The 13,817-nt window shown below is 40.2% G+C and overlaps 1 protein-coding gene across 1 annotated transcript in view; it reads right to left on the bottom strand.

Annotated features, from left to right (window-relative positions):
* DOCK1 (dedicator of cytokinesis 1) overlaps window positions 1–13,817 on the bottom strand; it is a 373,877-nt gene that overhangs the window by 267,455 nt on the left and 92,605 nt on the right. Inside the window, exons 8-12 of the mRNA XM_018561275.1 lie at window positions 11,464–11,599; window positions 10,686–10,840; window positions 7,081–7,162; window positions 5,058–5,193; window positions 1,265–1,337 (exon numbers count right to left, since the gene is read on the bottom strand). Coding sequence (XP_018416777.1) covers window positions 1,265–1,337; window positions 5,058–5,193; window positions 7,081–7,162; window positions 10,686–10,840; window positions 11,464–11,599 — 582 coding nt within the window. The remainder of the gene's footprint in view (window positions 1–1,264; window positions 1,338–5,057; window positions 5,194–7,080; window positions 7,163–10,685; window positions 10,841–11,463; window positions 11,600–13,817) is intronic.

The raw sequence follows: 13,817 nt of genomic DNA, 5'->3' as shown, positions 1-13,817 counted from the left end.
ACAACTCCTGGAGGAAATCTCCCAAAGTGAGGGGAATTCCCCTTTAGACAGTTGCCCCTAGAACAACTGTTCCATTAGAAGATTTCCCCTCATGTTTTGTTCTAGAGACAACTTTGGATTTTCCATTTTCTTTCTGTGTGACAAAAGTCACCAGGACAAATACAAAGGGTAAATCTTTTACTGTTGTTTAGGGAAACACAGCAATAAAAACCTGATCTGAGGGTCTAACACTGTGCTGTGACACACTGCTGAGCCCCCTGGCCTCCTCAAGGGTGCCTCAAAATTTTGTGGCAGTGGGAATGTGGTGTGAAGGGGGAATGAAGACTAATCTGAAGGGTGCCCCTCATGTAAAAGGGGAACTCTGATATGAAAGGGGGGGCTCCTGATGTGAAAGGGGGACCCCTGATGCAAAGGGTGACTCAGATGTAAAAGGGGGGATCTTGATTTAAAAGGGGGAAACCCACATTCTTGTGTTTTTTGTGTTGGGTCTCCCTTAAAATCTTTGGCATTTTAGACTGGGGTGCTTCGAGATTTTGCATAATTTTAAAGGGTGCCTTTACCAAAAAAAAGGTTGAGAAAAGGTGGCCTAGAGATACGTTTTAAGCTGCATGAGAACTCTAAACCTTCAAAAGGGTTAGTACATTTAGGAAACCAAGTGCAGAAGTAAAAAAAAAAAATCTCTTGGGTTTCCAAGGACTGCTCCAGACATCTGTCTCCTAAAGCCTCATTTTTCACGGTGATCATCTTCACAGCATATTTTTCCTTTTTGGATATTCAATTCTTCCTATTATTTTGGCTATAATAAGTATTTATAGTGCAATTAAACAAAAATATGAATATAGTTTACCAAATATGTCAGAATCACATCAGATTTTAATTATCTAGGTCAGTGGTCCCCAACCCCGGGCCACGGCCCGGTACATCCGAGGTAAAATTATCAAACGTTGACCGATCCACGGCGATAAAAAGGTTGGGGAGCACTGATCTAGGTGATGTAAATGACGTCAACGGCAATCATAAACATCTTTACCAAATTTTAACCATTAGGCACAGGATGGATGTAGCCAATCCTCAATGACTGATGAAGAGTGCCTGTAAAATGAACCTACATCACATACACATACAATGGTGGGTTGTGGTTGTTTAAAAAAACAAAGTAAAATGCTAATCCACTGTGTCTGGCTGTTATCGGTGCAGGGAAAAAAATATTTAAAGCATCAGAATCTGGATTATAATTATGCACGTTTTCTGTAATTGTACTTACGGCTGAAAAGGTATAAAATGCTGTTTGTCCTCGTCATCGAGTTTTCCGGTAATTATGTCAGTCACATCCATTACTGGAAGCAGAAGCATAGAATTAATACAGTCCTCCGGGTAGCCGTGTGTGTTAATGGATGGAATATTTTAACGGAGGGCATAGATGGAATAAACATTAGATTTTACATTTATCAAATAAGTACATTTATTCTCCATTATCGTCTTAAACCATTAGCCACTAATTAATCAATTGGATAATAAAAAAAGTCTAAGACTTTAGATCTACAATTTACTAATCCCATCTCAGTTTATGAAGTACAGAAAGCTTATATATAGAAGCTTACAGAATTTATTAAATGCATGTAAAAGGGATCATTTTGATGGAAACACAAATATATTACAAACGTGAGTTAATGTTTTGCAGGCACAACCTGCACTGTAACTATAAGGAAACACGGCTCTCCCGTGTGTATTGATCGGTGTGTAATCTTTAATTCATCAATCGGCATACAGTATGTCTCAGACAAAATCCTTAGAAAATGAGGATCACCAGCACTCAGAAGATGACGTTCAAATAGTCCCTAATGGACTTGTTTTTTTGAATACACTATCCATGGTGTTTGTTTAACAGTGGGCCTAAGTGTCCTATCTGCCATCAGGATGTTAGTATTGCGCTGTAAAGTACGTCTGATGAGATGGGAATGTGAATTAAAACAGGTGACAAGTAATGCGTTATTCAGGTAAGCTTCTCTCAGTTTGGAACCTTGCTCTTGCAATTTCTAGTGTGTGTTCCAAAATGTGATCGGGATAGCCCCTTTCCCGAAATGCATGATACATCTTTCCCAGTTGTTTTTTCTGCACTGTTGTTTTTTAAATTTTGTCAGTTTTGGTGTCAGTATGACGTCATGGGGAGGTGCTTAAACCTCATTTGCTGTTTAGAAGTGTATATATGTGGGCTTTTGTGTTGCATTGATTGTCAATATGTTGCCCTGATGAAGGGACTCTGTGTGGTTCCCAAACTTTGGCAATGTGATATATGTGACGATTTATTTTAATAAATGAACATCAAGATTTGAATGTCATCTTCTGAGTGCTGGAGATCCTCATTTTCTATGGATTGATGTACACATCACCAACTGTGATTATCACTACAAGCACTACAATTGCTATTGGTCCTAAACGCTGTAAGGAGTACAGAGGGACACATCTGCATATCAGACAAAATCCTAACGCATTTCACGCATGCTTGTGCTTAAATCGTAGAGCACTCTCTAGTTGGCTCTATGACAGCATGTTGTATGTGGATTGATGAATTAAAGATTACACATCAATCTTTTATACACACAGGAGTGCCACATTTCCTTATAGTTACAGTGTAGTTTGTGGCCGGTTAAGAGCTGGTTTATGCACTCTGTCAGCAGATCCAAATGGATCGACCGGGAGCAGCACCTAGTACAAAATGTTTTGCAGGGCTGAATGAGAGAAAATGTTTTTGCTGTTTATGAGAAAACCCACTTGATTCCCCCATCCAAATTAAACAGTGTGGATGGAAGAATCTCCTAATGGTGGCCACGGCTTTCTAGCAGCCATGGCGGTGTGGCTGCCTGAATACCCGAACAGAGTCTGCATCTAATAGGCTGCCGTCATTGTTCGGCTGACAATTTTCTGCTCTGCTGCACAATGTGCCTGCCACCCCCTTTCCAGCCAGAGCATCCCAGGTTGCTAAGATCCAGGTGGGGAGATGTGTACGGGCCATACACATCTCCCTGCCAAGCCCTTAGTAACCTGGGGCGCTCTGGCTTTCATCCCACCCAGCTCCCAGCAAATCAGTGATGACACTGCTTGCAAATTGCTAGGTGTGACGCTCTGGCCAGCATCCTGGCAACCGGTGATATCACTGGTTGCCAGCTGATGCAGAGGCAACACTCCTTGCCTCTAGCTTAGAACACCCCATGCACACACACTTATAGCACGCACCACCAACACCCCCCGGGGTGCCAATGTTCACAGGAATTGGTCAAAATTAAAGCAATGTATGGCTAGCTTTATTTTGGTGGCTATTCTACCCTGTCTCTAGTGCCTAATATTGAATATCTGCATTTAACAACAATAGCATGGAAAACCAAAACATGAAGACACAAACATTTACTTTAATTCAGCCTCTGCAACAATAATTCTAAGAATAGGCGCTCGTTGACAATGTACCATACTTTGCCTTTAAGATAGCTGCACAGTAAATGTGGTAATTTTGTCCCTGTACCCACCCCTACAATGGAATCATCGTGACTCACACATGGAATTCAAGATGGAAAGCTCCAAGGGAGCAGTCATTTTTTGGTCCAGGTCCAGACCTACTGCTGTAACATGCTATGTAGGGAACACGTCTACAAACAAAAGTCCTAATTGTTTTGACTTCTTCAGCATAAGCAGTAAACAGTGTACATTGTAAAATTATTATACACAGGCCAACTCGGCTGCTCATTTAAACATCACTTGAGAAATGAGTACAAAAACCCATTACGCTCAACAACAAAAAAGAGAAACATATGAAGCCTTAGGCATGGTTTCTGTATATATTCTTGCAGTATGCTCTAATCATCTTAATAGTGAGTTATTAGTCTGTATGGTAAATAGAGAGAGCCACAACTTTACCTTTCATTACTAATGAAACATACATAATAATAATTAACCTATAATCACAGATAATTCACAGTTGCTCTAGCAAAATTACGGTCTTATATCTGAATACAGAAGAGAGGTCAAAGTCTCAGAGTGAAAATTGCTCCGGACTTCAAACAATTCTCTTTTTTTTTTTTTTATAATTCAACAGCAGAATACGGTCTGTGAAGAACAGAATTTTTATACACGCTGCCGAATATAATAGTGCAGAAATTTCCCTTTGTTTTCAATTATTTTTATAAAAAGACAAAGGGAAACAATAAAGAACTTGTCTTGTTTAGTGATGAGGCTGGGCCTGCTCAAAACTCTGACTGCCACCCCTCCAACTGTCTCATTGCTCTCCCCACAGCTATAGATCACAAAGGGGCAGGGAACCCCCACCACAACTTCCGACATTGATTGGGTCGGAAGGAGGGAGGGGTGGTCAGAGTTTTGGGCAGACTTCGGCAAACTCCGGTGAACTGGGTTTATATCAAGCCCAACCTCATCACTAGTGTTGTTCTTTAACATAAACGTCAGAGATTTATCAGTGGCTTTATATGATCAGTAAACAAACTTTGAAATGATTAGGAAGCTCTTAACACATTATTTCATTCTCCCTTTTGATTCCAACTTATGGTATACTATTATATATTTTCCTCTGGACAACAAGAACAATTTCACTTCAAAACATATACAGTAAGGCCCATATTGTTTTTGCTTTACAGGTATGTCACACATTAACAACAGGGAGAGGAAATCCCTGCAACGTGAGAGGAACACTTGGCCATAAACTGTACAAATTTGTTTATTTCAAATTTTTTATTCAGCGGCAAATGATCCATGTATGGCCAGCTTTGCACATTTGTCACTGTAGCTGGTGCCCCCATTGGAAGATATCCCCTCACCCTCCTCTTCCTTTGGCTTCACATTGCTATCTGCACTGGACACAATGATCACAAATAGAGAGGTTGAATCTCTCCAGCAGGGACAGAAAGCAATAAAAAAAACTGACAGTTTTTAACACTTTATCACTCTACTCAAAACTAAAAGATACACTATAATAAATGTAATTTCCTCCTGCCTTTGGTCACTGAAGGGAGTAACTGATCGAATACCATTAAAGTAAATAAGTTCGTTACCTGCCACACCGAAAGGCCTCCTGAGACCTGATGTAAGTTTTCTGGTACTATTGTCTCGTAATTCCATGCGCCCAACTCTTACAATCTGACATACAAAGCTTATCTTGTCTCTATTTAGGTCTTTACTGCCAAGATCCTGTAAAATGAAGTTTAGGTAAGTAAATCACATTCTTGAAAATTCTATTTTTTCTTTTTTTAAATATTGTTCCTTCTCATGTCCCCTTCCCGCCTGCAGTCAATCGATTGATATTCCCAAGCTCAAGGCCCTTTTCTAAGCACGCTATAATCCATATCATCCATTTGAGAGCTACCCGCTTACACTTTGCACCGCCACCAGCTGTAAAACCCAACTGCCACTGATAGCACCGGTCTCTACCAATAATGTGATCCCTATGTCAACTAAATTAAGGTTTAACTCTAAAAACGTAACTGTTATAATTATCCAAATCCATGTTTCCCTGATGACCTGTCATGTGACAAGTGCAATCACATTGGTTGCCTGTTTTTGACTGAAAGGGTGCATCACTGTTCAGGCAGAACTGTGGTTTGTCTAGCTCTACCTGAATGTCGGTCCCCTGAAACATTTCGGCAGAGACAGCAAGACTAAAGTAGGAACAATGTAAGTTGATGGGAATTTAGGCAATAAAATCAAGTACAGCTTAGCAGGGTATTAGGAATGTAGGTGATGATATTTAAAGTCAATACCATGCTAAACATGCTACTATTTGGAAAACAGCTCTATGCAAAAATATTTTTCAGTCAGTTGACTCGCCCACCATCTTCAAAAACCTCTTGCCAAAACTAGAAAGATTCTCCTGCAGTGATTTGAGTCTCTTTGTATCAGGTAAAGATGCACTCGCTTCTACTTTTAATTAGAATGTCCCTTACACACTGCAATACAGTGAGAGAAGAGGAAGCTTTATAGAATGCTTGGGTGCTAAACGTTCCTAATGAAGGGTTCAATGCAGTTCCCCCAGTATACAATAGCAAATCGACAGGACTAAAACACTAGAGGTGCAGTATACATAATAATTTACAATAATACATACTTTGTATACTGCTCCTTAAATTATCTATTACTATGGGTACTTTGTGACTCTTCTCAAGGCATCGTGAGATACATTATGTACATTAAAGACGTTAACCCCACACGGTAAGGGTTCAACGATCAATGGAACAAAAAAACAAAAGTTATACTAACCTGATTCTCAGAGCGGCCGGCTGTGAAAGAGCTCCCTCCAGCCTGTCTCATCCTACACTCCAGTGTATGTCCCTCAGCGTGCTCGCATCCTATACACTGTGTATAGAAGGTGATGACTTAGGGACCTTAGACTCTGCAGCGGAGAAGGGGTGATGCTGGAAGGACCAGTCTAAGAGCAAGCTGACTCCAAGGATCAGGTAAATATAATTATTTTAATTTCCCTCCATAGACCAAAATGAGCAGTTAACCCTCGCAATGTGGGGTTAGCCCCACTGCAAGGGTTAATAAAATTTTGCCCGGGGTTCTGCTTTAAATGCACATGAACTGTACAATTTGCTAGTCCTGTCTATTTACCACTTGCTCCTACTTGACTCCACAAACAGTATAAAGGATTTTAAATTGGGAAAAACCGATTAGGGGACTAGGACACCATCAATAGGCTTTGTAATAGCCTTTGCATTTGTCTGTAATGGAGAATCCTAATGGGAAGACTTTGCAACTGGATTTCCCCCAAATATTAGAGGCTAGCACAGGATTCAATTTGGCAGTAACTAGAAAAAGCTGAAATATCGGTTTTAGGATGGAGTTGGCCTTTAATAAGACCGGTGGTGTTTGAATCCTTCAGAAGGTGTCAAACTGTTAGCTGGCTGGCCAAAGTTTGGGAAAACTTGCTTTAAATGATCCCCTCCAGGATTGAAAAGTCATGGCTGCCTAGGTCTCTGCAACTTAGGGCTGAGATCCCAGAATGATATAAACTTTAAAATAATTTTCCACTGACTCCTCTCTGAAGATCATCCCGCAGCACATAATGCAATAACTTACTGTGAAAACTGCTCGTAGATTATGCAGCCGCTCGATATCTTTCGGCAGGCCCGAGCTTGACCAGCGCACCAAGTAGTTTTCACTGCAAAATTTGAAATGATGGATGATTGGAGTTAGGAACATTTTCAATTTGAAAAAATACACATTACAATGACCTGATCTATTTTACATGAGAGCAGGTCAATTCTTAATGAGAGACCAAGAAATAAATGCGTTTTGTTTAACGTTGCTTCATTTTACTTTACTAGGAAAATAAATCAGAAAAAATGAGACAGAAGGACCATCTATTTCATCTTCTTTAGCCGTTTTCAGCAAACCATGTTAGAGGACCTGTCATGAAACACTTTAGAGCCGATTTATAAAACAGCCACAAGGTGTATAGCGGAGCAAAAGCCGTTTGCACCGCCGAGGAGCATAGGGAAATCTGCATTTTATACATCAGTCCCGTGAAGTACAACAATAAACAAAACCAAAAATGTCATAAATGGAGTCTGTCAAAAGAATGAATGCAATAGTTTTTGCTTCACACCCCAACCCAAAGCCCCCCTGTAAGTTTTATTAACAATTGATCCTGTCAGTAGATCTGTGTTTTTTAAACAGACCAAGCTAGCATGCAAAAGTGGCAGTTGCAGTTGAGGGGGGAAAAAACATTAACACTGCCAGGGGTGCTTAGAACAGTCGCCAACAGTAAACCTTTTTTGACAAAAATTAAACAAATCTGTTGCAATTGTTTAAAAAAATTTAGCAGGACTTTTTTTAATTACTTAAAATGACCCGGAACTACAGAGACATAACAGCAGACACTTACCTTTGCAACACCCTAAGTCTTGAAAGGTCTCTGCAATTCTACACCCTGGCCACTGCAAGTCCTCGGCCGACTTGATGAGTTGACTACCTGTTCCACCCATTGCACAATGGTTCCTGTCACCAGCTGGTACATCCTATAGCAATGTAGGAGCCATTGGGGGAAACCACTGTGGGTGGCAGACGTAGCAGAAATTCACATACAATTCAATACGTGAGGCAGCTGGGAAGCAGCATAGTGGTGGCGTTTCAAGGTGCTGAAAAGGAAAGTATGTTGCTTTTTCTTCATACAGATATTGATAGTTGCTGTTTTAACCCTGTAGTAACAGGGCCACTTTAAAACTACATGTTTATAGGCTACTCTGTCCACAGGGTGACAATGCTGCTGAGCAAACAATTGTAACCAAGAAAAAAAAAAATATCTATTGGCAGGATCAACAGGTAAAAAAGTGAAGGCCCATAGCAACACAATAAAAACCTCCCATATATGGGCCCCTAAAGACTCAATTTTTTTTTCAGTAAACCAGCATTTCATTTTGCTTCAATACCGAGCAGCAGACACTTTTTTTTATTATTCCATAATAAAATGAAGATGCAATTTCATCTATGTAATGCCAGCAATTATAAAAACACATTAAATACTAATAATTGTGATAAAAGAGTTTTGCTACTTACTATAAGAATATATTTTTACATTCCTTCTGAGAAAATCATATTAAGAACTTTACAGGAGGAAGACTCTTAAAAATAATGGCATTCATTTCAGATACTTTCATTAATTACTGTAAATGCAAGTAGGATTTATTAACCAGTTATGAACTCATGCATTGCCGATGGATTTCTTTTCCCCTCATTAATTTTCAATTACACTGGATTCATTTGCAAATCCTCCATCAGAAGAAAAAAAATATTAAAGTTTTTGCAATCTACACGATATTTATATTAAACACTTGTAATCGTCTTGGGGATTTTCGTAAACATATTTATTTTGTTAATTTCAGTGATGGTTCTCCCATTTCAAACATCATATAAAACCATCACAGGATAGAAAAATCACTGCACAGCAACATTAAAATTTGAAGATGGAGCATGAGTCTAAGGGAAGAAAACATTAAAGCAAACATTTTAGTAAGAATGGCTAGTAGCTGACAGCATAAGTCCAATAGTATACTATCTTTTGGTAGCAATTCCCCTCCCCCAGGTGCTTACTTACCTGTTCCCTACAGCCTCCTCCAGTGTTTACAGCCATCGTCCCAATAGCTTATCTGGTGCTGCCTACACAGAACCTCCCTATAGAACTGAATGGGGCCATACTTCAACAGTGCGAGCAGAGACAAATTCAAGTCTATGGGGAATTACTGTTTGTGGGGGTTTTTTGGGGGGGGCCAAAAAAAAAATCTTGCACCAGGGCCCTTTGTTCCTTAGCTCCGACACTGGGAATTACTGTGCATGAAGTACCAGATAAGATTTCATAAAAAGCGCTGTCAACACCGGAGGATGCCACTTTCAGTATGTTTTTAAGTTGTGGATGGAGTGTAGAGGAATTAGAACATGTGCAAGAGTTTTGGCGACATGATGTTCCAATAAACAAACTCTTTGGACTGCAATACTGGTGGTGTGCTGGTGAAATTTCTTCATCTTTATAGAGTTTTATCTCTGTCTATGGACCAGTTAGGGAGATTCACTCTCTCGTTTTCTCATGGTGAATGCTATCACTGAAAGTGAGAGAAAATCCAAATTTCGGGTTGACATCAAAACAGGAATAGATGGGAAATCTTCCAATGGGGGATACTAGTTCTGATGACCCTGTTGACCACCAGGGATTTCCGTTACTTTGGAGGGGTTTTCTCTCACTGAAAGAGTGCATTGACAGTGCGGCTTCCACATATATTTGCAAATTTATGCAACTAAAACCTCAGTTTTTAATGTCATTTTTTTTTTTTAATTAGAATGTTTTAGGGGTTTTTTGCTGGCAAGTGTGCTGGTAACTATTTGTATTGCATTGCCTGTAAATGTCCTGTCCATGTGCACCTTACTTTAAAAAGCTAGTAATTCATTGATTTGCGAGGTTGCCATTCTTGTTAAACAATGTGCTCTTGCTCCTTTATTGCACAATAAGAATGGTGGTGATGCATTTGTGACAAAGCTGTATTTCTTAACTGAAGTGGAGAAAACCAGGATCAGAGATCTGGCTATATCACCCAGCAGGGGTGCCTGCATTATAAGACCGCCTGAACAGAGACCTACAAATTCCCCAAGTAAAACAGCTCAACTAAAAACTCCAACTGTGTATTTAGCATTATCAGGTCAAGCTTTAATGACCCTTTAAAGTAGAACTCTGGGCATATAAAATGTTAACCCTTGCAGTGGAGCTACCCCAACAGTTCAATGGTTAACTGCTAGTTTTGTCTAGAGAGCTAAAGTAGGGTTATACTCATCCGAACCACAATCCCGGCTGGTTCTTAGACCGGTCCCTTTAGCCTCACTCTCCCTCCATCCCAGCAGTCTAAGGTCCTGTGAGTCATCACATCCTATACAGTGTGCGGATGCCATCGTTGAAGCGGAGGAGGAGACAGGCTGGAAGGAGCGGTGTAACTTTATTAGTTTAGCTCCCTACACAAAATGAACACTTAACCCTTGCAGTGCAGGGGTAGCCCCACTGCAAGGGTTAAGATTTGATTTGCACGGGGTTCTCCTTTAATGTTTAGCATAACATTCTACAACCTTCATGTCAGGAAGAATGTTAGCAATAACAGGTAATTGCATAGTTCCACATCTCCAGGTAAAAGGTAAACACTGACCTGATAAATTTACTCTCAGAAGGGTCATAAAGAGACATCAGAACTTCAGCGTCCTCCCCGATCTTACACACTACATTCTTTAAATTCACAAACAAGGCAAACGAGGGTGTGGCGGCAAACTTGGCTTGTCTGTTGATGTCATTCTGTTTCTGCAACTGACAAAAAAAGTATAATAAAATCAACACTGGAAATACTAAACAGGTAAGACAAAAAAAAATAAAAAAATCACACGGCTAGTGTCCTTACATCAGGTTCCTGTAATCTGTAATTTAGCACTTTAAAGAGGGAGAGGGTGGGACAGTCCTATAAGCCAGTCAGGCTCAGCTACAATGCACATGTGCTGGCAGTGGGCATGCTGCTCAGAGGAGAAAGCAGAGTGACCCGACTAAGGATATATAGGAGCTGCTGCTCCTTTACGGTTCAATTAATAGGATGGGGGTGAGTTCTAGACTAAGCCGTATTGCGGCTGCAGCAGCAGGACCAGACTGTGTTCTCTGGCAGGTGTTCTTGGCTCACAAGACTAGATGAACATTTATAAGTCCCTTAGCAGATAAAAAAAACATTCTCATATATGTATGTCAACTGTGCATGTAGTAGTTCTCTCAGAGGATGTTCACTAAAGAGAGCCTTTGGGGAAGCACATCTTTATATAGCTGCCTATAAAAGATTTTAAATTGCATCCCTGCCCTTTAATCAAAGACATACTACACTGTGTTGGTGTAATGATTTCTCTGTCACAGCACTAATAACCAAAGTAAACAAAAATAATGTATTCAACCATTTCTTCCTGGATTCTTTCTTCAACTTGCTTGGAAGCTATTTCATGTGCCCTGAAAAGACTAATCGTGCTGGTTTGGTCTGGGTCGAGTATATTTCCATCTTCGTCTCGTACAACCAGGTCCAAATCAAGGATCCTAAAAAAAAAAAAAGAAGACAATGTTACGAGTCTGAAACTTGTCTGCGCCATAGGAGAAAATGTAAAGTTTATATAAAGCCAAAACCTTTTTACATTTTGCATATAGCAGGGAAGAATAAAAACTGCTGTCACTTTTTTTGGCCATCTATATTAGGGAAATGTCCTATTACTTCCTGCACCGTAAACTCAACAGGAAGTGAGATGATATCTTTCCAATGTGAGTGAAATCCCCTCTTAACCACTTGAAGACCAGGTGTTTAGACCCCCTTCCTTGCCAGGCCATTTTCAGTATTCAGCGCTGCGGTACTTTGATTGACGTTTATTCCGTCCTGCAATGCTGTACTGAAATGAATTTTATACTATTTTTTGGGGACAGATAGAGCTTTCTTTTGGTGGTATTTAATCACCACTGGGGTTTTTATTTTTTACTATATTAAGGAAAAATTATTGAAAATTTTGGGGAAAAAACAATCCCCCCCCCCCCATTATATTAGGAAACAATGATTATTACCCATATTTTTAGTAAAATATATAAGACGGGGTCACATCGGGTAAATAGACACCAAACATGTCATGCTTTAAAATTGTGCGCACCCGCGAAATCGCAAAAAAACTACCATACATATTAGTGGGATAGAACTTATGGAAATTCAATATAGAAATACAGATGCATTTTTGTCTATGGATACCCTTCAAAAGGAACAAGGGTCATTACTGTAAATTTTCCCCACAACTCCTGGTGGCAACTCAAAATTTTGGATTTACCCTCACTTTCATTCTCGGTGACATTGGTGATCAGGAAAATTAGAAAGAGAGAACATCCCGAATGCAGACACAGACAGCAATAAAAAGATGACATGGGTTCTAACCCCTCGCCATGCTATTCAAATCTAAAAAGGTTTTGCCTTTATTTCTACTTTGAAAAGCTTTGCCTGCGCACCATGGAGCTGCGGGTATCTTGTTTTACAATTAGAGGACTGAGCACATCCTAGATGTAGCATAAAATCTGTATTTGAAAGCCTCAGCAGAACTTTCATCCATTAGTATTTGGGGGACAAAAGACTGTTTTTTCCACAACTCCTGTTCCTATTTGTCAGAAGTTTCAGAACAAAACAAATTCTCAAGATGTTCATTCCTGTTTGAAAACTGAGCATCTGGAGGCTATGCAAACTTTAAGCAAGCACGTTGGCAGATGGTAAGACACAGTAACAAACAAGGAATTCATTAATTGGGGAGAAGGTGATGGCTTTAAATGTTCTACTCAGAACAGAATCAAGGCTCAGACTCAAGTATTTCTCTGCAAAGCTGAACACAGTTACAGGAAATGCTAAACCTCCATATCTCAGCAACCCATACATAAAATTAGATTTTCATGAGGCGCTCATACTTTTAAAAGCTAAAAGGCAAAATGCATACCTAAACATCACCTACTCCCTGAAAGGTAAGCTCCTGGTTATAATAAACTGCAAATATTCATAAGTCACTACATGGCTCACTGCAGCCTCCGATTAGCAAATCTCTCACGCACGTTGAGTTCAGAAAAGAGAATTTAGTCACAAATTTATAATATACACAACCACTGAAACTGAAGAGGCACAAAATGAAACATACTGGAAAGAAGGAATTATAACCAATTATGACCCGTGTCCCTAGTTTGTTAAACAAATAAAGTACAACTCTAGTCAAAAGCAAAAACTTTAGCAATAAACTTTGTAAAGTTAACATGCTTTTGCCTATTTTGCTTTTTGATGCACCGGGTAGAAGTAAAATGAAAGCTGAACAGCTAGATGCATAGTTGAAATACATGCAAAGGAACGGACCAGGTGGGACACAAGCCCCTGCTCACTGGTGAGGAGAGCCCGGCCCATCAATGCATCAGCTCTACTTCCCCCATTCTCCTCCACACAGGGAGCCCAATGCATGCTGCGGTCTGTGCTCCTTCTGATCCCCACTGCTCTACCTCGCCTGTATTGGCAGAGGCCGCAGGCATTGGAGGGGACAGAGACCGATGCAGCCGGGGCCCAGCGGGGAGGAGAGAACGTCGTCAGCCTGTGACTCTGCATTCCTCCATGCCCCTGCCATGCCCACCACCACCCCCGTGCCCCTGCTGCCAGCATTAAAGTGATATTAAAGCTTTGATTGAGGCTGTTGTAATTTTTCTTTAAAAGTTTGTAATTCCTCGTTTTTTTGTGGGTCCCCGCAGCAATCTCCCCCCC

The sequence above is a fragment of the Nanorana parkeri genome, unplaced genomic scaffold, assembly GCF_000935625.1.
Source record: "Nanorana parkeri isolate BGI_ZX_2015 unplaced genomic scaffold, ASM93562v1 scaffold2, whole genome shotgun sequence".
Lineage (NCBI taxonomy): Eukaryota > Metazoa > Chordata > Amphibia > Anura > Dicroglossidae > Nanorana > Nanorana parkeri.
The sequence above is the reverse complement of the archived record's forward strand: the minus strand, read 5'-3'. Positions and strand labels throughout refer to the sequence as shown.